This window comes from Mauremys reevesii, linkage group 8 (genome assembly GCF_016161935.1).
Source record: "Mauremys reevesii isolate NIE-2019 linkage group 8, ASM1616193v1, whole genome shotgun sequence".
NCBI lineage: Eukaryota > Metazoa > Chordata > Testudines > Geoemydidae > Mauremys > Mauremys reevesii.
The window spans coordinates 90840986-90867290 of record NC_052630.1 but is presented as its reverse complement, the minus strand read 5'-3'; the positions used below and the strand labels follow the sequence as shown (position 1 = coordinate 90867290).

The 26305-nt window shown below is 40.9% G+C and overlaps 1 protein-coding gene across 5 annotated transcripts in view; it reads left to right on the top strand.

Annotated features, from left to right (window-relative positions):
• The window catches only part of LEPR (leptin receptor), a 62849-nt gene that overhangs the window by 24154 nt on the left and 12390 nt on the right, over positions 1-26305 (top strand). For all 5 annotated transcript variants that reach the window (XM_039486438.1, XM_039486437.1, XM_039486436.1 and 2 more), the window contains 9 exons: positions 1146-1351; positions 5448-5593; positions 6351-6495; positions 10692-10985; positions 11169-11286; positions 19085-19284; positions 24217-24365; positions 24650-24809; positions 24897-24979. In XM_039486438.1, coding sequence (XP_039342372.1) covers positions 1146-1351; positions 5448-5593; positions 6351-6495; positions 10692-10985; positions 11169-11286; positions 19085-19284; positions 24217-24365; positions 24650-24809; positions 24897-24979 — 1501 coding nt within the window. The remainder of the gene's footprint in view (positions 1-1145; positions 1352-5447; positions 5594-6350; positions 6496-10691; positions 10986-11168; positions 11287-19084; positions 19285-24216; positions 24366-24649; positions 24810-24896; positions 24980-26305) is intronic.

Genomic DNA, 26305 nt, shown 5'->3' with positions numbered 1-26305 from the left:
ATCAACAGTAATATGTTGTACAGCTGATATATTTCTATATGCCCTAAATATTACATATGTTTCCTTTTAAAAAAAAAGCATAAATGTATCCTTCCAACACTGGAAAAATTGATCCAACTATTTTTGTTAAATAAACATCTTTGTTTCTTGTTAGCAGTTCAAGTGCTTTCTGCTGAAAATTTTGGAAGGTTTTATTAAACCATATATTTTTGTAATAAGACTATCTTCATTTGTATGCTAATCTCTAAAGGAAAGTATTCCAACATGTGAAAAATTCATGAAAACAAATCTGGAGAGTTCAGCCAGAAGTAGTCTCTTGGGCTGCACTTCAGTTTAGAAAGAAACAAAACAGAATACTAAAGAGTTAGTCACTAAATACTTTCCACGAGCCAGTCCAAAGCAATAGTACTAGTAATGCCTGGGATTAAATGAGATTTGCTTTGCTAAGAAAAAGTTAAATTATCTAAGAAATAAACATGGTATGCCTTCAAAGTAAACAAAGCTTCATCATCTTGGAAGTAATCACGTAAAGTTAGATTTTTAGAGTACATTCTTTGTGATTTGTATATACAAATTTTATCAGTTGTAATCGTGTGTAGTTGATAAGTAATTTAGAAACATATCCTAAGCATGGACCAAATTCTGCAGCTTGTTGTGCACACAAAATTCTGGTTTTGCCTGAATAACTTCAGGATTTTTTTATTATTATAACACTTAACGATAAATTTTGGAAGAGAGATAAAAATTCATGTTTAATCAGCATCTGACTATTAGGGATTTGGATGAGACCTTCATGAGTGACAGATTATCCCACATCTGGCAAATGGAGGGTTTCGTAAACCTTCCTCTGATGCAGCTGGTTTTGGCCACTCTCAGAGACACAGGATACTGGAGTAGATGATCTGACCCAGTCAGGCAATTCTGATGTTCTTGGATCAGGCCTCAGAAATATCTTTCATTACGCTCCTTCTCCGCCCCAAAGGTACAGCTGAAGAAAATGCACACAGACTGATCTCTCTCTTGTGCTTTGCTGTTTTCAGTACTATTTCTACTGTTTAATCCAAAGTGGTGAATCTAATGGAATATGCAGAAGATTGTCCAGGACATAATGCTTTTTAAATATTGATCTATTTTTTTCAATATAGATCAGAGTTGTCATTGGAAGACATGTCTACAGGTTCTCTAAAAGGCAATGTCATGGTTACTCCCTGCAACTGCAATGGGTCTGATAAGTACGAATGTCACATACCTTCATTGAAACTCAACTACACTTATATTACATGGTTAAACGTCATAAATGGGGTAACACTTCTTCAGTCACCTTTAATGTCGGTCAGACCCATAAATATTGGTAAGTTTTCAATTTATTGTACACCTTTTTTATAGAAAGCAATAACAGGAAGTCCTTATTTTGTGACTAGTCAGTTTTTGCAAGGACTTAAGATGTAGCTATGTTAATTCTTCAGGGTAACTTCTGCAGGCTGATGTGTATCTCCCCCCGCCCCCCGCCCAGCCTTCCTAGTCTCCGCCCTTCTTCAGTGCAAATCTAGGTAGAAGGAGGAACAATGTCTTGGGGCACCTGAGCGTTCACTTCGAATGCAGGAAGGTAGATCAGTATGTGGAGAACAATGGTCTGGTTCATAATTACCTAATTTGTAACAGAAAATAAACTTTTTGCTATTTGCTTTAAAAATAAACCTGAAAATTCTCATCAGCAGTATTTGCATGTACTCTCTCACTCTCATTTTGACACTTCCTTCATTAAAGGTACAACTTCTGCATTTTTTAAAGTGGAAGATTTATTTCTGCTATTTCACCATCCCATCAGCTCAGTGAAATCAGATGACAGATACATTTGATGTTACTTTGTTGCCATCCAGTCTGCATAATTAATGGTTGATAAATATATAGCCATTTTCTGACTAATTGGGGCATTTTTAGCTATAACAAAAAACTGTTTGTTTTTTCTTATTAATGTTACTTTTTGGAAAGCAGAATTAAAAACCTTTTGGATGAACACTTTATCTTAGTTGAATGAAATTTTAATATTTTTGGAGATGAGGTGATTATATTGATGATTACATACTGATTTCATTTGAATTATGTCAACAGGATCAATTTAAGTTTTACAGCTGCATCTGCCAGTATTAAAGGTGACCACAGATATAATTCATGAAATATGTTCTAAGCAATAAGTAAGATCAGAAGGTCATTTTTGAAATGTATAATTTTTAATAATAATATGTTCTGCCATTAGTGACCTTGATAAAAGAGATAATGAGTTTTTTAAAATAAAAAGATGAATATTAGCTAAGTGAGTTTTTTGCTTTGCACACACAAGCCATAGCAACAGAATACATGGCAACAAAATGAGAAAACATTGTTTACCCATGCAACCACTTTGATTACAATATGGTAATGTTCAGTCTTTTAAAAAGAGTGCTTCTGCACTACCACAAAGAAATTATGTCATCAAAATGGCAGAATAAAGTTTTTAGAAGCAATGGACCACATCCTGAATCCTTCACTCTTGCCCGTCTCCACTGAAGCTAGTCAAGGTGTGGACTGAATTAGAGCTGCCACACACAGACTGCAAAATTTGGCCCTAACTATTTAGTTTACACTGACTCAAATATTGATACATTTGGGCTAGGTACTGATAATGTCATCAAAGCTAAGTAGTTCCTTACTCCTTGAATACTCCTACTGATTTCAGTGAGACCACTTGTAGCATAAGAAGATCAGAAAAAGACCCCTTGTATTTAAGGACCCAAGTCTGTAATCTGATGCAGGTGGACTCCTGTTTTTGACCAGAGCTCCATTAAAATCAAAGAGACTGCATGTGGGCTCAGGGGGTCTGCGCATGCAGATAGAATTGCAGGATGCAGTATTGCCTTTAATTATGGCCTTCTGAAGCATTGACTACAAAACTCTGAAGTTCCTCATTCTAGGTTACAGACCCATGCTTGGCTGTTTACTCTAAACTGAAAAATACCATTTGTGATGGGTTCTTCTCGATGTGCCACCTGAAACTGGGATACCACTGAGCTCGCCTGACCACCAGCCTGGGTTCCCTTTATGTTGTACTGCTGTGCAGCCTGCCAAGCTCTCCCCCAGGCTTCAGACTGCACTTTGTCAGCACACATACAGGTAGGGACACACCCAGGTGCAGAAACACCCAGACACTGAAATCATATCTGCCTGGGAAGGCTCAGCTAAGGAACTGCCCAGTATTCAAGTGCACACTCCCTCTCTAGAGGGTAAACCCAAAATTATACTGTCTTGCACTGCACAGAGATCTGTACAGCATAAGCTCGTGAAGTTTGCCCCCTCCCTCAGTGTGAAGAGGAATATACATAGCTTTCTGCCCCAAGTATGATTTTTATACACTGGTTTTAGACAAAACAAAAATAAGTTTCTTAACTACAAAAGATAGATTTTAAGTTATTATAAGGGATAGCAAAGCAGATTACCTAGCAAATAAAACAAACATGCAATCTAAGATCAATGTACTAAAGAAATTGGATATAAATAACAAATTCTCACCCTAAATTTTGTTTTAGGCAGATTGCAGAGGTTCTTGAAAGCAAGCTGCTCTTACATGCAGTTTAAAACTCTAGATAGTCCTTTTACAGGCTAGAAAACCCTCTACCCTGAGTTCAGCCCGTCTCCCCTAGTTCAATCTTTTGTTTCTCAGGTGTTTCCAGCAGGCTTCTTTCTTGAGTGGGGAGTCAGTGAAGAACAAACCATGATTATGTCACTCCCCTGCCTTAAATAGCTTTTACATATGGCGGGAACCCTTTGTCTCCCAGTTTGTTCCCATGCCCGGTCAGTGGGAAACCACTAGTATTCCGAAATAGAGTCCAGTATCCAGTGCCTTGTTCATGTGTCTCTGCAGAGCCGTAGCAGCCATAACACGGGTGCGGTTAGTAGCATCCTTTGGACAGCTTTCCAGTGAGAGATTAGCATCTTCAAAGGCCGATTGTTTTCCCTCCTGGCCCTTCCCAGCCAGCCATCTAGACTGATTGCATTCTGTCTAGGGGGCATTTCCCAGGGGTAAACACATTTGTAATAGCTGCATAGACAATACGCCTAACTTCAGATACCAAAATGATACATGCATACAAGTAGGATAATCGTATTTAGTAAATCATAACCTTTCCAATGATATCTCGCATGCCTTATCTTGCGCAAAATACATCATAATTATGCCATACTCATATCATAATAATATTACCACAAAGAATATGGGGCATAATGCCACACCATTTATTAAAGGTATTTATCCTGAGTGAGAGAACCTCAATGTTTTCTTAACAAATGTGCCCGAAAAGACAGGCCAACCACAGTCATCATTGAACAGCGATAATTAAATTTACTCAGTACCTGGTGAAAGTAAAATCCAAGCTTCTTGATTATTTACTCAGCATGATTATTATTCATAAGTAGTTGTCCATTTCCTCCCTCTGGGATGTCCTCTTTATCTCTGTTAGAGTCCTGCAAAACCCTCATTTTCCTTCACCTCATTTCAGCTCTCCTTTAAGGCCACCTTTCATAGCCAAAACCCTAGTAGTAATAGTAGAATGGATGGGGCTACTTTACAAGCCGGCTCCCATTCAGAAAAACATTTATGCGTGTGTTTGAGAGTGTTGTAGAACTGGGAGCCTGGAGAGCAAGAAGCTGATTCTGGTTTAAGGCAACTACTAGATCAGGAGTGGCAGAACTTACTGACCCTCCGAGCTGCATATGACAATCTTCAGAAATTCGAGAGCTGGGGCGCGTCTGCTGGGGCTTGAGGCTTCAGCCCTGATCCCCAGCAGGTGTGCCCCGAGACCCCCCAGATCATCTTCCCCCCAGATTTTTGCCAGGGTTTGCTTGAATGAATGATGATTTGCTGGCTCCGCTTGGTCACATGGTGCTGCCAGGTCCCCTCCTTGCATGGCAGCTGCTGGAGCCGGCAACTTGGAAGTTGCCGTTTGTGGGGAGAGGCAGCGGCAAACAGCTGGGAGCTGCAGGAACAGCCACTGCTTTTGCTGCTGCCTCTCCCCACAAAGTTAAAGCAGCTGTTTGCTGCTGCCTCTGCACTGGAGTTAACACCTTGGAGCTGCAGAAAGGGGCCACTCAAACGGGTGGGGGCTGAACCTTTAAATTGTGCTGCCTCCCAGCAGGCACCTGTCATCTCTGCCACAGCATGACCCAATAGTTAACCATGTTTGCTAAAATACTGCTTGCTATTCCGTTTGAAGGGTAATTTAGACTTCTATTATTTGCTGCAAGTGTATTTAAATCAGAGTAGAGTAACTTCTGAAAACAGAAAGTTTAAGGACAAGACTTAAGAGAGAGAGAGAGGTCACTGATTGAATGGTGGTGAATACAAACATCTCGGCCAGCAATCCTTGACAGTAACTAACAGATAAAATAGAAGCTTGGTTTTAATATTTTTATAGTAAAGCCTGAACCTCCATTGAACCTGCGACTAGAAATGACAGACAAAGGACAGTTAAAGATCTGTTGGTCCAACCCAGTACTAACACCATATCCGCTTCAGTATGAAGTGAAGTTTTCTGGGAATGCTACTCAAAATGCCTCGCAGGTGAGTGTACTTGTTCTATTAGTCGTATTTTATTTATTTATTTATTTTGATTGAAGATTTAATCATTCTAATGTTGTATTTAAGGAGAATCTGCTGCAACTGTCTGCCTAGGTTCCACAGTGGCCATGGTCTACTCAAAACTTGAGGGAAGAATCCATCTCAGGGACAGCTATTAGTGCTCATTTCACCAAACCTGCTTGGGTCAACAGCGGGCTTTGAATTCAGGATCTGCAGCACTGAAATTATTAGCCTTTGCTGAATGAGCAAAGGGACTAAGTTGCTTAGCTGGAAGCAGTAGCAGACTCATAAACCCATATATGGAGCAGCCACTAGAAAGGGACAAAGACCCACCCCCCTCATAGTATGGGTTTCACCTACAGACCACTAAACCCTGTCAACAGGTAAATCCTGGTCCCATTGAAGTCAATCACAAAGCTCCCAATGGCTTCAGTGGAGCTAGGATTTCTCTGTGTGTGTGTTATATAGGTCTATTAATGAATCACTTTTCCCACTGCCACAATGCAGCTATCTCTGGGGTGGAAAGCAGCATCTATTTAACAGCACACAACAAAATACTGTAGGTGTTTTCTGCTGGCGTATGTAACTTCTAACCAACTTGATTAAATGTGATAATGTTGAATGCTTTTGAGCAATCCTACTAACCCTCAGAATAAACAACTTATTTCCTTTGATTTCTTTCATTTTTCTGAAGTGGTGCAAAATAATAATGTTAATGGCTTCTGATCTAATTTAACAGGTGGTTGAGATTGTCATAGAAACCTCCCTCATCATAGGCAATATGCTGGTTGGTTCTTCATATTTAGTTCAAGTACGGTGCAAGAGTCTTCATGGTCCAGGATTCTGGAGTGATTGGAGCACACCTTATAATTTAAATACAGAAGGTATATCCTCTACAGTAATTTAAATAGCCATTGTTAGGACTGGAAATAAATGTGTGCATATATTATTTGATATGTATTACACATGGATAAAATGTATATACGCATTCTACTACAAAATCCTACAGCACATGTAAGCAACAAAAGTGCATAGTAAATGCTATAAATAGTGCACCAAAATTTCTCTACACCTAAAGGTTCCATTGTCATTATGCCAGCCCAAAACAGAGTATTCAGAGGAGCCTCCCATTCTTCAGTGAGGAGCCTTTACTAAGTTTAAGTAATGCAATTTAAACTCAGTTTTTTAGCAGATGGTATAAGTAAATCTGTTTCAGAACTGGCACAAACTTGCATGTAAAATTCAAAATTTCAAAAGTGTATTACACACATCAATTAGGCGAGTAACTTGAGTTATGAAAGCACAGATTCCTGACATGCTGCATGGCAGTGGTTCCTCTGAGGCCAATCAGATGGGTTGGGTCAAAGGGGGTTCCACTGAAAGAATATGCCTTAATATACTATACTGTTAAAGTTTACAGTGAGAGAGAGAATTTATTTGGCAAGTCATTATCCATTCATCTTGATTGCTCATTTATATTGCCAGTGTTTCCAACCCGAAATGTTCAAAAATCATGAGTCAGCCTCACCAAAAATCATGAGATTGGCTTTAAAATCTTGAGATTATGTAAAAATAATAGATTTGGTGTTCTTTTTATTTTCCTCTCCTTTTTGAGCCTTTAGGATGCACTGGGGTTACATTTTGAAGCTTTCTCTGCAGCCAGAAGGGCCAAAAACTTTACTTACTGTTTAAGAATGAAGGCTGAAATTAGCAACAAATTGTCCTGTGTGTTCAGTCTGGGGATGCTGACAATTTTCTTGCATTGTGTTTCCCCTGTTCTTCCCTTATTTAAAAAGGAGATATTTCAATCTGTTTTGCTAAAGTTATCCTTCTAATAATTATATAAGTGTATGTGTGTGGAAAGAGAGAGAGGCAGAGAAAATCAAGGTCCAGACACCCCAAGGAGAGACGGGGGGATCTGAAACCCAGAAAATAAGCACTTGAATCAAATGGTTGTAGACAATGTTATTGTGTATACAAAACATGTCAAGTAAGATTTTTTTATGAAATCTTGTAATGTCCTGAACTTGATAGTCATTAGGAGATTTGTATACAGGTTCTGGTTCTGAATGCATGCATGTATATATGTGTCGCAAATTGTAATTGTAATGATAGTAACTACAGCATCACCTCCCAGTAGTGTGGTGAGGCAATCTGGCAGGGCCAGGCCAGGTATTTACAGGACACTGGCTCCAAACACCTTGCATTGTCCAGCCCAGAAGAGACAATGGTAGACCATTAAAGTTAACAGGAAATATTGAAACAACTTGAAACTGAAAAGAAAACCCATGTCTGGGAAAACCCTACTCTGTATAACCAGGAATTTCCATAGTCTGAGAACAAGGGCGGGAAATAACAAACCTGCAAATGCTGTTAAAAGGGAAGGTATTTGGAGTACAGGCTATCCAGAAATAGAGGACTAGAGTCTAAGCAGGGTTCTCTCTCTGAAGCACTGGATCCCCTCTAGGACACAGGGTACACTCGGAAAATCTTCTGGGGCAATAGTAACTTGTGTTAGAAAAGGGAATTGAGCTAATGTAAAAGGGTAAAGCCAGAGATTGCGTCTTTGTTTACTGTGTAACTTGTATGTGTTTGTTTTTCCTCAGTATTTTATCTTTGAATCTATGATTTTTCTATTAAATTAAGTTTTTGTTTATTTTTATCTCAAGCAGGTATCTGTTGTGCAACAGTGTGGAGTGTATGTACCAAAGTGAACTGATAATTGGGGGCAAGTTTCACACCTTCGGGGGTGATGAACCAGAGGGGAAAAGTCTGTGTGTCTGGTAGTTACGAGGGATAGCTCAGTGGTTTGAGCATTGGCCTGCTAAACCCAGGGTTGTGAGTTCAATCCTTGAGGGCCCCATTGGGGGACTAGTCCTGCTTTGAGCAGAGAGTTGGACTAGATGATCTCCTGAGGTCCCTTCCAACCCTAATAATCTGTGATCTGTGAACTCAGGGAGACGGATCTGCGTCCAGACCAGAAGGGATTGTTGAGGTCATCCTACAAGAATTAATTAGGCTGGTGGAAGCCCGGGTGGGACCTAATCTTTGTTAGCTGGCTACTGGTGTCAGAATTCTGAGCCATAGCAGCAGGGGTGACAACACCTTACTGGTCCAGGTGATCCCAAGAACATTATACGGGTGTAGTCATTGCAGAAATTTCACCCCAATATCAGTGAATGGAGGTTCACGCTCCAACCACTTGCAATAACAGATTGTAACGGACTCAAAAGCAAGGGAGCAAAGTACAAGTTTATTATTTTCTTCTTTTTATTTTGGGTTAAGAGAAATAGAACAAAGAAAGGGGGAAATTAGCCAGTTAGAATCAATGGACACAATGAATAAAAAGCATCTTGGGAGCTTATGTTAGAAATATGGTTTACCCCACAAGGAGAAATCAGCGGAGGATCTGAAAACCTCACTCATGAAGTATTTTGAGCAGAAGGAGAGAGAGGATGCAGGGCTGGGAAACCAGCCAGACTTTACTTCCCTACAGGAGAGGGCCACTCTGGTAGAGCTGACCAATTATGCACACCGGTCAAAATGTTCTAAACTGGGTGCCTCAGATTAAGCACCCAAATAGCTAACCTGATTTTTTCAGAGGGAGTGGTCTTCAAAAAGAGTTGGCACTTTCTGATTATTAGGTCAGTTACTTAGGTGTGTAAATATGGAATTAGGTAGCTAACTTTAGGCACTCACATTGGAAACTTACACTGTACCTCTATACATGGGTGTGTGTGTGTGTGTATATACATACATACATACCTTCAGAGAGATTGTATGCACATATAAACATACAAATGAGTACAGTTCATGGAAAACACTGAGATTCAGTAGATAATCTCTCTATTTAATATTCTATTGTAGGATATTAATTGTATTAAACACATTTCACTGGCCAAAAATCATGTTGCGATAAGCATGATGACAACCTTAAAGAGAGTAATTTCTTCCCTGCAGGGAGCTCAAATTTGCCTAGTCTCCCAATGGCTAATGTTAGCATTAACCAATGGAAGAACAGTAAAACCAGCAGGATAGTTGGTAGCAACAAAGAGGCTGCTTTGCATTCATGCAAGCACATTAACACTGGGAGTACAAAATGCTGAAACTAGACAGTTATATTTTTATACAACTGATTAGCATTATGCTCTGATCTGTATTTAATCGGAAAGTCTATGCTGCTGACAGAGAGTGGCTTTGCACCACTGTTCTAGAGACTGTATTTTGGAAGCATCTTGGTCCATTATGAGTGTAATTATTTCTTGAGATACTAAGGAGAATTGTTCAGTTGGTGCATGTCTTCAGCCTATTATATGCTCTTTGCGTAGGTCCAAATAGTTGAGTGGATGGATTTCTCAAAATAAACTTTAAAATATGAATCTTCTCACCATGATGTATGCATTTTTAACTGAGGCACATGCACCTTTGTGGTGTGTGATTGTACAATGTATTTTGTATGTATTTTTGCGTGACAAGTGCTCTATAGATGGGCCCGTTCTCTTGAAAACTCTTGTCACGACACTGAAATTATTACTGTTTTTCCAAAGTTTGAAAGAACGCCTATTGACAGAGGCTTTTTATGTTCAAATCAGCACACTGAAGTATAATGTCTAACTCTTCATGCAGCTTGCAGTTTCCCAGCGTTTCCTTTTCACTTGCCAACACAATTGCCCATTCACTTGTACAACTGCATGTTTGTGTATGCAACACAGGTGCACCCTCCTGAAAATGTACTCCATGTGTAAGATTATATAGTATGTTATGTGACCTTGCATTTGTTCCATTTCCTTTATTCCATCATGAGTAAGGATATTAAAGGTGAAAGTCCATGCAGATATAAATGTTCAAATAGATATAAATAATGATAAAATAAGTCATGGGGTCTCTTCTGCTTCTGTCCCTGTACCCATGTAACACTCATTAAATTGTAAGAGTTGGACTCCTGTGTTTAGGAGCAAGATTTTGATAGAAATAAGCATTTTTGATTGTCCTATAATTTTGTAAAGCTACCTTTTTGTGTGAACTTTCATATCGCTTAAAGATCCTTTTTCTGTTTTTTTTTTTCCTTTCCCTGTAACAGATGTCATGTACTTCCCTCCTAAGATACTGACGAGTGTTGGTTCTAATGTTTCCTTTCATTGCCTCTATAATGATAAAAACAAGATGATTTTGTCAAAGAAGATTGTTTGGTGGCTGAATTTAGCAGAAGAAATCCCAGAGAGACAGTATACACTTGTGAATGATCGTGTTAGCAGAGTTACTCTTTTCAACTTGAATGCAACAAAACCTAAAGGAAAATTCTTCTATAATGCATTGTACTGTTGTAACCAAAACAGGGAATGTCATCATCGATATGCTGAATTATATGTAGTAGGTAAGATTCCGAATGACTTCACTTTTTTTATAAACTTCAGTATACTTGATATTTTCAAGTCAGAACATTTCAGTTTGATTCCAAGAAGGTTTTTGCAGACAACAGTGATTTATAATGCATAGTTTTGTCTCCTTAACAGTTGTATCCTTATTTGTATTAATATTTTTAATGTGTTTTAAATAGATGTCAATATCAATATCACATGTGAAACTGATGGGTACTTAACTAAAATGACTTGCAGATGGTCCGCAAACACAAATACATTGCTTGTGGGGAGTTCTTTACAGTTAAAATACTACAGGTGTGTATGGTTTTTAATGTATTATATTTGTTTGGAAACTGTTACTTTGGAAATATTAATGCAGTAATAGATGCTCCACAGAAGTGAATATAAAAACTGAGCCATTGTGGATCAAACTTTCACCTGGTCTTCCAGCTGGCTTCCAAAATGGAACCCACAGGTTCCAGCAAATCTCACACGTGTGCACAAATTAGTTCATAAAAGATCAAAGTGCCCAGTGTGGGTTTGCACATTATTGAGCACCTGCAAAACTTGTGGACACAATTTTGGAGGCCAACTTTGAAAATGTGGACAAAACATGGTAAAAACTAAAGCAGAAAATATTACTAAATAACTGTGCTATGAGAGTTGGGTTTATTTCCACTGGCAGCAGGGCTGAGTCCTGGCAGAGCAAACTAATATACCTTTTAAGCCTTCTGTTTTTTTTCAAACTCTGTTCCAGTTTTGCAGTACAAATGCCCACCTTGCTTTGCCACAATGGATTTTGATTTGTATGGCTTTTCACAATGGGGAAATTTGCTTGAATCATAATTTGTATGACTGAGACTAGTTGTTCATGTATATTAAATTACACCCAACTTTACACATACATGGTGATTAAATATATGACGGCAGAATTTGGCTCACTCCAAAAGAAAAAGATTTGTTCAGAAGGAGATTGTTACTTTACAGTTTTAACAGCTTTCGTGGCTGGAACAGTTTTCAATTTGCTACTAATGTTCATGGTCTAATTTTTAGAAGGTTTGGCCTGGCCCTTGAGTCTTATATTTGAACTGGAAGGTATATTCAAGCTTAGCATCAAATTCTGATCTGCGCTATGCCAGTGAAGAAGCCAGTGAAGATACTGGAATCTTCATAGGCCTGGTCTACACTACGCATTTAAACCGAATTTAGCAGCGTTAAACCAATTTAACCCTGCATCCGTCCACACAGTGAGGCTCTTTATATCGATATAAAGGGCTCTTTAAACCGATTTCTGTACTCCTCCCCGACGAGAGGAGTAGCGCCGAAATCGGTATTGCCATGTCGGATTAGGGTTAGTGTGGCCGCAAATCGATGGTATTGGCCTCCAGGCGGTATCCCACAGTGCACCATTGTGACCGCTCTGGAAAGCAATCTGAACTTGGATGCACTGGCCAGGTAGACAGGAAAAGCCTCGCGAACTTTTGAATTTCATTTCCTGTTTGCCCAGCGTGGAGCTCTGATCAGCACGGCTGGCGATGCAGTCCCAAATCCAAAAAGAGCTCCAGCATGGACCGTACGGGAGATACTGGATCTGATCGCTGTATGGGGAGACAAATCTGTTGTATCAGAGCTCCCTTACAGAAGACGAAATGACAAAGCATTTGAAAAAATCTCCAGGCTATGATAGACAGAGGCCACAGCAGGGACTCAGCACAGTGCTGCGTGAGAAGAGTAACGGAAAGCCAAAGAATCAAATGGACGCTCATGGAGGGAGTGAGGGAGGGGGTACTGAGGACTCCAGCTATCCCACAGTCCCCGCAGTCTCCGAAAAGCATTTGCGTTCTTGGCTGAGCTCCAAATGCCTGAAGGGTCAAAAACATTTTCCCGGGTGTTTCAGGGTGTATGTCATCAATTTACACCCTTCGCCACCCCCGGAAAGAAAAGGGAAAAACATCGTTTCTCGCCTTTTTTCAATGTCACCCTATGTCTACTGCATGCTGCTGGTAGACAGGGTGCTGCAGTGCTGAACACCAGCTTCCCCTTCCCAGTGGCAGACAGTACAGTATGACGCCTATCCATCGTCATCATCAGCCCGTGAGTGCTCCTGGCTAGCCTCGGTGAGGTCGGCCGGGGGGCGCCTGGGTAAAAATAGGAATGACTCCCGGTCATTCCCGGCAGATGGTACAAAAGGATTGGTAACCGTCCTCATCGTAGCAACTGGGGGCTGAGCTCCATCAGCCCCCACTTTCATGTCTAAAGAAAAAATTCTGTACTGCCTGGACTATCATAGCAGCTGGAGGCTGCCTCCCCCTCATTTTATCTCACTAAAAGTCAATGTTTCTTATTCCTGCATTCTTTATTACTTCATCACACAAATGGCGGGACACTGCCACGGTAGCCCAGGAGGGTTGGGGGAGGAGGGAAGCAATGGGTGGGGTTGTTGCAGGGGCACCCCCTAGAATGGCATACAGCTCATCATTTCTGCGGGATCTCTGGGGCTCTGACACGGAGCGGCTGTGCTCTCTGGTTCTCTAGTACACTTGCCCCATATTCTAGGCAGGACTGACTCTGTTTTTAGACAAAACATAAAGAAGGGAATGACCCAGGGAGTCATTCCCATTTTTGTCCATGCGCCCCCGGCCGACCTCAGCAAGGCTAGCCAGGAGCACCCATGACAGCAGCAGATGGTACAAAAGGATTGATAACCGTCATCACCAATTTCCAAATGCAAACGGTGCAAAATGACTGATAACCATCATCTCATCGCCAATTTACAATAGCAGACGGTGCAATAGGGATGGTAATCGTCTCTGCTACCTTGCAAAGGCAAATGAATGCTGCTGTGGAGCACTGCAGTACTGCCTCTGTCAGCAGCATCCAGTACACATTCGGTGACAGTGACAAAAGGCAAAACAGGCTCCATGGTTGCCATGCTATGGCGTCTGCCAGGGCAATCCAGGTGAAAAAGGGCGCGAAATGATTGTCTGCCGTTGCTTTCACGGAGGAAGGATTGAGTGACGACATTTACCCAGAATCACCTGTGACACTGTTTTTGCCCCATCATGCATTGGGATCTCAACCCAGAATTCCAATGGGCAGGGGAGACTGCGGGAACTATGGGATAGCTACCCACAGTGCAACGCTCCGGAAATCGATGCTAGCCTCGGTACATGGATGCACACTGCCGAATTAATGTGCTTAGTGTGGCCGCGTGCACTCGACTTTATACAATCCGTTTTAAAAAACAGTTTCTGTAAAATCGGAATAATCCCATAGTGTAGACATACCCATAGATGTTCTTTGGTGTAACAAATTTGGTCTCTTGCATAGAGATGTTTGGTCAATAGAATTCAAATACCTGCTGCAGAGCTGGGGAAACAAGGTTCTGTTCAGACCCAGTTTTCCTCTTGTTCCTGCAGTTTCCCCCTTATTTCCTAATTCAAAACAATTCTGACCATCCACACTAGGTAGGGCCTAAGAGGTGGGTTTCCCACTTGCAGAAGTGGAGACCATTTCACCGCAGAAGTTAGAATAATGCTTTGTGTATCCTAAACCCTTTCTCCTACATCAGCTTCTCCAGACGTTGGTTCTTCTCTGCAGTCATGATTACTTTTTCCTGTCATCCCCTGGTACCAAATAATTTCAGAGAACGTCACGTGTTTTTGTCTCTTCCTTAGGTCCCCAAAGCTTTCATTTTTGTCTGTCCTTTGGACAGAGTAGCAATGCTACTAGGGGAAAAATGTGTGGTATAGTTGATGCACCATTCATACCTATGTGCCAGGAGTGCCCTATGAAAAGATCTCTCTCACATCGTCTAATAATTTTAAACACAAAAGATTCCTATAACTGCGCTAGTACTTGGATAAATAAAATGGAAAAACAAAACCTCCCTGAGCAGAAGTCACTGGATTTATTCCCTACTGGACTAGACCGGATATGTGACAAAGAAGCTTAAATCAGCACTTACGGTCCTGCACACACTTAAGCCGCGATTCAGGAAAGCTTAAATTCTTTCTTGAATAGGGGTGGATTTAAGCGAAGAGCTTTCCTGAACTGGGCCCCACGGTGTGAAGTGTGAGTGGTTCCACTGAACTCAACAGTATTTGTAGGATTGGACCATGAATACTAAGTGATGGGCACTATAGTGAAGCCTTTGATGGATGGAACAATAAACAGAACCCTTAGGATTTCACATGGAAACCTTTTCTGGGACTATATTGTGACTAGTTGACTCCTGGGCTAAATGTTGCCTTGACTACCTGTTAGAGCCACTTATGTCGGAATAAATACCTTTTCGTGCTCTTCCCCTTTCCTTCTCTCATCTTTCCATATTGGTCTCAAACATGTCTGATAAATTTGCCTGAGAGAAATGGTGTTTCCTAATATCTATAATCTCATTACAGGTCGATGCGTAGGTCAGGCATTGACATTAACATGGTGTATAAGTGCATGCCAGCTTTCTTCTTTGTTTTTGTTTTGATTCTGTTGAGGTTTTATTAAAAAAAAAAATCTAAATGAGAAGAAAACATTTTGTATGAGAATAACTAAAATAGAAAATAAATTAAAAAAAAAATCTGACTAATGGCAATATTTCCCGGTTCTTTAAAACAACAGACAACTTTGTTATATTCAACATTTGCCTGCAACATTGTGAGCAACAACACACAATGTAACTGGCCAGCAATAAGCTAGAAACCTAAGTGAAATTGACCGGTCTGTTTTCATTGCCCAAACTGAATGAAAAGCCAGGTTTAAGCAGCCACCATAAATATTTAAGAATAAACTTTGATTTGAAAAATTCCTTCTGTTTTAATAATCTAAACTGGTGATATTAGAAACACTGTGAAGATAATTTAATATATAGAAATGGCTCGGTAGTGCTTATCAGTGTCCTTTTGGGTGTATACGTGGCCATTCTGAAAATTGGAGTCTAAAGGTTAGAGTTAGACATTCTATATTTGCATCATTCCTGTTTTTTTGCTAGAAGCATGACTCTATTGTGCTCATTTCTGTTTTCCTCACAGTCACTGATGCAATTAAAATGTTGCAAATAAAATCGCATTCTACACTCTAGAGTGATGCAATATTTTGCCCTTTCACTGATTGGGGTGTTATTGCACCTTCCTCTACAAATCAGCACTGCCAACAAAAACAGCACACCCCATCTAATAAAAATCCAGAATGATGGGGAAAATCTTCAGAACGGAATGTAGCGATTTAATATGCATTAGTTTTATTGGCATTAACAGGAGAAATGTAACTAAATGTACCTCTTAGGGTCCAATTAAATAACCAGTTACATCTCTGGTGGGTAACTCAAAAAGCCTGAGCTGCACAGGCCTGGATCCAAATTCTAGTATCTTAGGGAAAATTTGAAAAGATTCCTCTTTTCATTAGCCACAAAATGTCACCTTGAGCATTTTGCACCACCCCCACACCCACTTCCCACTTTGTGATTCATCTGAATCTGATTGCTAGGTATGGATGCTGGCAGCCTGTCAAGGATTTATTTTAACACCACCCTATCGGGTAGTTTTTTAAAGGGGATTTAATTCTCATGGAGCTCCAGCCATGTGTGTCCAGTTAGGCAGAATAACCCATCACACATCAATCTGCCCTTTGGGAGCCAGACTCTCAGCAGGTACAAATCAGCATATGCTCATTGAAGTCAATGGAGCTATATTCATTTGCACCAGCTGAGGATCTGAACCAGGCTGTTTACCTCTAACACATGCTCCTCAAGTTTTCTGCCATCCTCATGTCCACTTCCTGGCTCTTTTCTTACAGCTTGTTCAACTTTTAAGTTCAACCGAATTAAGGCCACATTAATTCTGAGAAGACAGTTGGCTATAGAAGGGCTGTAATGGGGCACAGAATCACAGGGTTGTAGTCTGAAAGATGATAATTGAGTAAGCACACTGGCAGAGAGGCTTTTGCTCCCTTATTTTATTTCTTTATTTTAACAAATGCTATGTTCTTATAAAGTGCTGAATTGATAGCTCAGAAAACAGAAGTCCTCCATGGATCCAAAGAGACTTGGCTAGGGTGATCCATGCATTTGTGACCCCTGGGCTATATTATCCCAACTCACTGTATCTAGGAGAAAAGCCACACTCCTGGGAAAAGATCCCAGTGGCACCAAATGCAGCGGCCTATCTGCTTAGCAATACTAGTTTCTGTGAACAGGTCGCTGCTCTCTGTACTGTCTCCCCATTCAACAGAGAGTCCAGGTCAAGATGTTTTGTCCTGATAGCTAGGGCCCTACCAAATTCAAGGTCCATTTTGGTCAATTTCATGGTCATAGGATTTTAAAAATTGTAAATTTCATGATTTCAGCTATTTAAATCTGAAATTTCCCGGTGTTGTAATTGTAGGGGTCCTGACCCAAAAAGGAATTGTGGTGGGGTTGTGGTACTGCAACCCTTACTTCTGCACTGCTCCCTACAGAGCTGGGCCCTCAGTCAGTAGCTGCCATTCTCTGGCCACCCATCTCTGAAGGCAACAGCGCAGAAGTAAGGGTGGCATGGTATAGTATTGCCACCCTTGATTCTGTGCTGCTGCCGACGGAGTGCTGCCTTCAAAGCTGGTTGCCCAGCAAGCAGCCACCACTCTCCAGCCTCCCAGCTCTGAAAGCAGCATAGAAGTAATAGTGGCAATACCGTGAACCCCCCTAAAATAACTTTGTGACATCCCCGGCAACTCCCTTTTGGGTCATGACCCCCAATATGAGAAACACTGGTGTCCTCCATGAAATCTGTATACTATATGGTAAAAGCACACAAAAGACCAGATATCACGGGAGAAGACCAGATTTCACGGTCCGTGATGCGTTTTTCATGGCCATGGATTTGGTAGGGCCCTATTGATAGTCAAAGCTCTCTATGCGATTGGCCCTAGCTGTTAAGGAGGTTGGCCCTTTTTTATGATCATGACCTCCCACCACAGCTACATTCCACTGGCCCAGTGAAACTGTCATTCACTAGGGAGAGGCTTCTGAGTGCAGGCAACAGAACTGCCACAGGTACTGGAACTAGACAACGAAGTTGATTATCATGGGAGTAGGGAGCCCATGCACACTCAGAACTAAATGTGCAAATCCTATTTTGACTCAACTTTATCTCAGTAATTTCATCACTTCTTCCGCCCTCTCCCAGCACATGTGTGCGCACATACTCACCTCCCTAGGAACTCTCTATACTATTTCTTCTGGAGGCTGGGAAGGAAGGAGGAAAGAGATTGTTCATGGTGCTTCAGTTTTTAAATATATGGGAAGTGGTCAGATTCTACAAAAATGGGAGGGAGGAGTCCTATAAATCCCTACATCAAGTTTAAAAAAAAAAAGTGTAAACTCCTAACACAACACTGCCAGCATTCTCAACTGTGCCCTGGAGGAAATACTTCTGGAGCTCAGAACGTAATTCATTATCTACGGGGCCTTTCAGGGCCTGATCCAAATCCCATTGACTTCAGTGGAAGGACTCCTATTGACTTTAATGAGCCTTGGATCAGGCCCAAACTTTTTTACTTCTCTGCCGACACTACCCAAAAAAGTTGCCAGTTAATGAGTGGCAAATATGTAGGTGATCAAGTGCTGTGAAAATCCTGTCTTCTAGGTCAGCAACTTATTTTACATAGGCCACAACAGCAACCATCGGATAACTGCTTTCAGTCAGGCGTGGGCTGGGTTGGGAGTGGTAAACTAAAGGAAAAATCTTTGGTATCTCATTACCATATTGCTTTGAGACATGCAGGGCAATTTTAATTAAATCAAGCAAACCCTCAAACACTAAGAATGATTATAATAGTTCTAATTGTGTAAGCGTGGCTAGAACACCAAGAGGATAAAATATTTTTTCCTGTGTTTAATTGAAAGTATCATTTTCTTTTTATGTTTCAATATTACTTTGAAAAGGGTGATCCTCTATTGTAATTTTGGGGAGGGGAGGGGAGGGGAAATGCGCAGTTTATAAGGAAATGTTGTTATGACTTTGGCTTAAAACATGGCATGAGAAGTTCAAGATTTCCAATCAATATTATTTCTTTGGAGTTTTATTCGTAACAGAAACAGCTCTTTGTTGAAAATTATTAATTGAATGTTTTCATCTCTTTTAAGGAGTAGTATCTATTGTTCTGACTTTCCAAGTATTCCTCCAAAGTCAGAGGCAAAAGAATGCCATTTACAGAGGAATCATTATTACGAGTGTACATTTCAGCCTATTTTTCTTTTATCTGGATATACCATGTGGATAGAGATAAAGCACCAACTAGGAACACTTGAATCCCCACCAACCTGTGTCATTCCAGCAGATGTGGGTATGTCAAAAGATTTTGTTAATACCTTTTTCTTCCAGTAGTGGTCTCGGACAGCAATGTCTCTATGCTGTAGGTGGAGCAGCATAGCTCAGATTCTGGAAGGAGCTGCAAGGTCCTGATTGTAAGACCACTGAAGTCAATTAGACCCTTTCCATTGACTTCAGTGGGCTTTGGATTAGGCCTTATCTTCGCACAATATGTTTTCAGCTGAAAGAACCAGTTTTTACATATCAGAGGGGTAGCCTTGTTAGTCTGGATCTGTAAAAAGCGACAAAGAGTCCTGTGGCACCTTACTGACTAACAGACGTATTGGAACATAAGCTTTCGTGAGCGGGTGACATGTTTCTGACTAAGTGGGTATTCGTCCACGAAAGCTTATGCTCCAATACGTCTGTTAGTCTATAAGGTGCCCCAGGACTCTTTGTCGCTTTTTACAGTTTTATTTGTTTATCAATTTGTGGCTATTGCAGAGACATTTACAAGAAAGGTTGGATTTAGAAAAAGGTTGTTAGTTTTTGTTTTTGTGGGTTTTTTTTTAATTCATGGCATGCAAAAATGTGCATTTTCAATTATTAGTGGTACAGAAAGGAAGGACTCATCTCCGACCTTCCCTTCAAGTCCCTCCATAGCTTTGCCTCTTCCTGTGTGCTTGCTTTTATCTGATTGTGTTGTCAGTCTTGTTTGTCTGTTACCTTCTACCACAAATGTCTCTGCACTTTCTTCCATGCTGCCTTTAAGCATGGAACTGCCTGCCTGAATTGGTCCATAAAGGTTACTGACCACTTCTTCAAACCCCCCTCCAGACACACCTCTGCTGTGATGTTTACAAGATGTCTATGTTTTGTGGCTGCCGGGGGGAGCTGATGTCCTTTAAATAAATAAAAAGATAAAAATAAAAAAATACAAAGAAAATGAGGTTTAGCTGGAGCCACTAGGAATCACTGAGCAGTTGGCTATTACTTCTGTAACCACAATTCTTATTTCTCCTTCCCTCCTTTTGTTTGTCAGACTCACTTGTCGCACCTTGTCTCAAATTACATTGAAAGCTTTTGGGACCAGGGATTGTTTCTTATTGTGCTTGTAGAAGGACGAGCACAGTGGGACTAAGATCCTGAGTGGGGCCTGTAGGCGCAGTACAAATGAAAACTAATAATGGTAACCTGAAAGAGAATTGATCACCTAGTTTCACTCACAGGCTGATGATGTTCATTGCACAGTGCTTCTTCTGATGTATATTTCTAAACAGACCCCAACTAATATTCCAGGATTAGTACTAAGAAGAGGGAATAATTACAAATCCACTTAGAAGTGGTGTGGCAAACTCATGTTGGAGTGACTTCAGGGACCATGGGTGAGTTGGGGCCCACAGATTTGAAAGTTTGACTTTCTCTCAAATGTTACAGGGTTCATGTTTGCTTAGAAGAGGCTTTAAAAAAGGAGCAGAAATAGAAAAGAGGAGAAAGACTACTGAAAAAATAAACTATAAATACTATACACAGTGGGACTCATTCACTTCAGTATAGCTTTTGGGGAAGAGTATGAATGTATCTCTGCATAGCACAGAGATCCATTCACTAGAATAACTTGTTTTAATTGTGAATTTCCCTTACAAAACACTTGGGTTTAAATTTAAGGATAAAAGTTTCACACACAAGAACTAGTTTTGCTAAGCCAGGGCCTGATCCAGATCCCTCTGAAGTCACTGGGAGTAATATTGGGACCCTAAACAATGACTCAAGAGGCTTCTAAAACCTCAAACCTTTTCCTCATCCCTAATTATGTGATACCTACTCCTTTAACAACTGATCTATCCCTAAATACCTGTTGAAACTAACCTGTTGATTAAGGTTTTATTCCTGTTTTAATATCTATGCTGTGCATCTGTATGTTTTCAGATCTTCTCTTAATTCTTTGCTATGAAGGTTAATAATACAGATGCTCCAAAAAAAGTTTGCACTCAAAAGTGATACTGGGGAACTGAGCTTTTTGATAGTTCTGCTTTGGGGGCTCCAGTTTTGGCATGTGAGAAGAAACTGGCAGTGAAAACCTATGTTTTGTGATTGACTTCTTTCTGATTGCCTGGCCGGACTGACATAAGAACCATAAAGAGTCTGTGCCTTAAATTTCTCCTAGCCTTGAATTAAAAAAACCACCAAAACAGCTAATTTAACCCCCCCTCAAATAAATGTTTATTCATGTGAAGGCCTTGTGGCCCATATTATTACCTTGAACATTTCATTGTACAGTATAGGTCCTAGACTCCCTGGTAGATTAGATTGTTGATCCAGCAAAGCATTTAAACACATGTAACTTTAAGCATGTGTGTGTTCCCATTAAAACCAATGGGATTTTTCATGTACTAAAGTGCTTTTGCTATTTCAGGGCCTTACTAAGGTTTCCCCATAACGGCTTTGCAGCAAGCGGTATCTCTGAAGTGGATTTTTATGATACAGGTGTAGACTGCAGGTTTAACTAGGGTGACCAGATGTCCCAATTTTATAGGGACAGTCCCAGTTTTTGGATCTTTTTCTTATATAGGCTCCTATTACCCCCCACCCCCATCCCGATTTTTCACATTTGCTGTCTAGTCACCCTAGGTTCAACAAACTTTCTTCTGTAACACTAACAGAATACTTTGCTTAAACTTGTCTTGAGGCTACAGGCCAAACCAATGTCTGCTAGGCGTTTTCAGGAACGGTGCCTTGCAAAGTCTACAGAGCAGGTTTACAGTTTGGACTCATCTAAGTCTTAAGCACCTTGTAGGTTTTCCAAAGGACAAAAGAAAAAGAGCTTTGCAGTGGCAAATTTGTGTTTCACAAAACTTCTGCCCAAATATTTTTCACACAGTATATGAAAGCAGAACTAGCATTTTCCCACCCATCTCTAGTCAATATTTGGAACAAGCACTTCTCTCTTTTTTCCAACTAGACTGCTAAAGCACAGCAAGAATAGAACAGAGTAAAATATTACGTTATGGGAGCAGAAGACCAAATCCACACAGATAGTAAGACTTCAGCATAAATTAAACCAAATCTTCCATTGCGAGCTAAAATTTAAATGGAGGGAACAATGACCAAAGGAATTTCCAAAGGAAAAACCCTAATGCATTATGGCCATACCACTTCCCTAAGCAGTTTTGGGATGTAGAAATGTGTTTTACATTTTGCTTTTTGTACTTGGTTTTCCCAAGCACTGCAGAGAGCAATGAGTTAACGAATGATAGTACATTGACAGTGTGGGCTAACAATGTGGCCATTTTTGGAGTTTACAAATAATTTTGAGCATTCAAACATATTTAAATGAGTGCAGTTCAAGGAGGTGGTCCTTTCTGGTTCAAAAACATGATTCACTCTTTTCATCCTGTTTTGACAAATGTGTTTGCAGATTCTGTTGAAGTTGACGTTAGCAACACTGACATATGGTATTCCTGGCCTTCGGTGCTCTTTTTCAGATACGTGTTTAGCGTTGCACATAGTGGAGTATGTGGGGCTGTGTTGGTCCTGTACTTGTATTGCCTATACAACATGCCAAAAGAATCTTGCACTTGCCAACAGAGCAGCTGCAAGTTACTGAAGTAATTTAAGTTCTTAGTGGGATCTAACAGATCAAATATCCATTAGTTTTCAGGCAGAGGAGAGTAGGGTGACCAGATAGCAAGTGTGAAAAATCAGGACGGGGGTAGGGGGTAATAGGGGCCCATATTAAAAAAAGCCTCAAATATAGGGACTGTCCCTATAAAATCGGGACATCTGGTCACCCTAGAGGAGAGTACTCCTAGGATACACATTGAACATTAAGGAGTGCTGGCAAACGAAAGCTTTCAGATATACTTGGCCTGAAGAGTTTTTAAAAGTCTGAGTTACACACTCATCACTCTAAACACAGTGGAGATAAGATAAAGCTGTTGAGCTACAGTGAGTGAAGCACGCGCTGCACCGTACTACTAACAAAGTGGTCATTCTAGTTCTCCTTCCCCTGGTGTTTTCTTCAGCTTTTTTTCTTGCTTTTTAGTAGGGTTGCTCAAAGAACTTTGAACAAAACATTCTCTTGTTGCAAAATGGGGCTTTGTTGAAATCGAAATTTTCCCTAGGAAAAAGGCAATTTTGGCAGAGGTTTCCATTTGGGAAATCAAAACATTGAATTTCAGGTTGACTTCATATTAGTTTCTGCTTCTGCCTGAGCTACTGCGGTGCATCATGGGAGTTTAATTCTGGGTTACTCATGCCCCCATTTTCCCCTTTGGCCCCCCGGTCCCTAGCCCTACTTCATCTTCCATGATGCCCCATTGCAATCTCACAGAATCATAGAATATCAGGGTTGGAAGGGACCTCAGGAGGTCATCTAGTCCAACCCCCTGCTCAAAGCAGGACCAAATTCCCACCTAAATCATCCCAGCCAGAGCTTTGTCAAGCCTGACCTTAAAAACCTCTAAGGAAGGAAATTCCACCACCTCCCTGTAGTAGAGTCTCCAGGCGGTAGCATGGCACCTGAAATGGATGCAGACACCAATGTTGACTTGTCCCCACATGAAATAACGATAAACCAAAATGAAATGTTTTGACATTTCTGAATTGAAATTTTTCTGAATTTTTCATTCTTTGAAAAGTTTTGATATTTCAACTTTTTGTCCTGATTTGGGGCAATATCCCAGGGACAGAAATTCAATTTGTCAATTACAATTTAGTTACATCTGTAGTGAATGAGTAAGCAAACGTGTATGGTATACTAGACGTTGAAGTGAAAAGATTTTGATTTGATAAGCCAGAGAAAATCTGGAATAACCTCTGATATTAGAGAAGAATTTGCATTGCTGTAGCTAAGATCACAATGCGGGCCAATGTAGAGGGGAAAAATAGAATAAGTAGTACCATTGGCTTCAATTAGAAATTTCAGAGTCTACATTTCAGTGGCTTTTTCTCTTCAATTTTCTAGTGAAGCCGTTTCCTCCCTCTAACGTTAAGGCAGAAATCACCAAGAATGTTGGGCTGCTGAATGTGAGCTGGACAAACCCAGCATTTCCGAACAGCGATCTTAAGTTTCAGATTCGGTACTCTGTGAACAGGGAAGAAATATTATGGGAGGTACTATTATACTCAATACAACATAATGTTTTCATCCCTGCAGTGTTTGTGCATGCAAAGTCCATATCAATCAACCAATGTATGTTTAATTCATTCTATATGATAAAGTATTTTAGTTTGCATTAGAATTTATTTTCTGTGGCAAAATTATATTAGTGAGCGGTCTCTCATTGTACTCAGTGGCAGGAGGTCTGAATTTGCCAGTTCGAGAAGTTAAGATCTCAGTCAGATGCCTAGAAAACTGTGTGGTGTTCCGATTCTAAGTATTTTTAATTCTTTTGCAGATATTTGAGGTTTCAAATGCACCAACAAAATCAGTCATGATAAAGGTACTGGACCTTTGTGTTGTATATATTGTTCAGGTGCGCTGCAGTGGACTAGATGGATTAGGTTACTGGAGTGATTGGAGTAAACCAGCGTATACCATTGTACAGGATATCCAAGGTGCGTGTAGTTTATAAATACACTCTGAAGAGTATAGTTTTATGCATGTGTGACATTGTTCTTCTTAAAATGGATGTAATTTTGCAGCTCCCCTGAGAGGTCCCGAATTTTGGAGAGTTATTAATGAAGATCCCATAAGGAAGCAGAAAAATGTTACTTTAGTTTGGAAGGTATGAAGAATTGTATTTCAGCTTCTGTCTCTCACTGTCTCTGTTTTTCACTCATGATACGGATGCTATCACAGTTTGATGGCTTTGTGGGATGCATGATTCAAAAGTGTTGGTGGAATTACTGGAGGTCAGGGGCGGCTCTAGACAGTAGGCTGCCCCAAGCAGCGCGGAGCGCTGCGCCGCCCTTCCCCGGTCCCGCGGCGGGTCCCCTCTTCCCTCGGCTCCGGTGGAGCTCCCGCCGGCATGCCTGCGGCAGGTCCACCGGAGCCCGGGACGAGCGGACCTGCCGCAGGCATGCCGGCGGGAGCTCCACCGGAGCCAAATGCCGCCCCCCCGGGAAACGGCCGCCCCAAGCGCCTGCTTGGCGCGCTGGTGTCTAGAGCCGCCCCTGCTGGAGGTGGGCATCGAGCAAGCACGTGTGGTCCTGAATGACAGACTGAAACATTCATTATTCATGGTCCTTTTGTAGACAGAATAGTTAGGACACAGCTTCATTCATTTTACCACCTCTCACTCAGCAGCGCTGTCAGGTAGTAGAGGTTCCTAAAAAAAGATTGGTGGCCATACTGCAATATAATCAGAGTACAGTTCTTATCTCTTTTCCTCCCATATCTTCTCTCTTCTTCTTACTTCTCTCTGAATTTCTCTCTCTCTTTTTCCTTATGCACTGAAATCTTTCCTACCACAAGCTGGCAGAGCTGTTTTTCTTCCCTACTCACCAACAAGACATAGTACTCTATTAACAGGACAGAATCCTTCCCTCTGCTGTGTGGTTGCTCTGGATGGTTATGAGGTCACAGTGACTCTCCATTCACTCACTCAGTCAGCAGCCGTTTTCATTCAGCAGCAGGGCAGGATTCCAGATTTACAGTTCAACAGCTAACTGCTCTGGTTGTCACACCAGAGGCCCATCTTGGGTGAATAGGATCTGACCCTACCCTAAGCGCAGTTACATGGGGCAATCAGTAGCACAGGCTACTCATATTTGTTCATCACCTACACAGCACATATGCACGTAATCCCCACCTCTCAAAGCAAACAAGTCTTTTTGCTCTGCTAAAGAATCACTGCTTGGCCAGCTCCTCTTCCCAGCCTCTCAGCATCCAGGATAGGAAGGACAGTATTTTATCCAGAGTGTAAAGCACTCACCCTCCTTCCTGTTGGGACAAATCTTGTCACCTGGGCTGTACTGATTCGCAGCAGTTTGGAGGAATAGAAGCTCCAATATCATATGTATAAATCAAATCATGATGTCTTAAGACTTGACCAGGCAATACACTATAAAATATAATTGCAAAGATGTACCATTCATTTATTTTAAAAAGT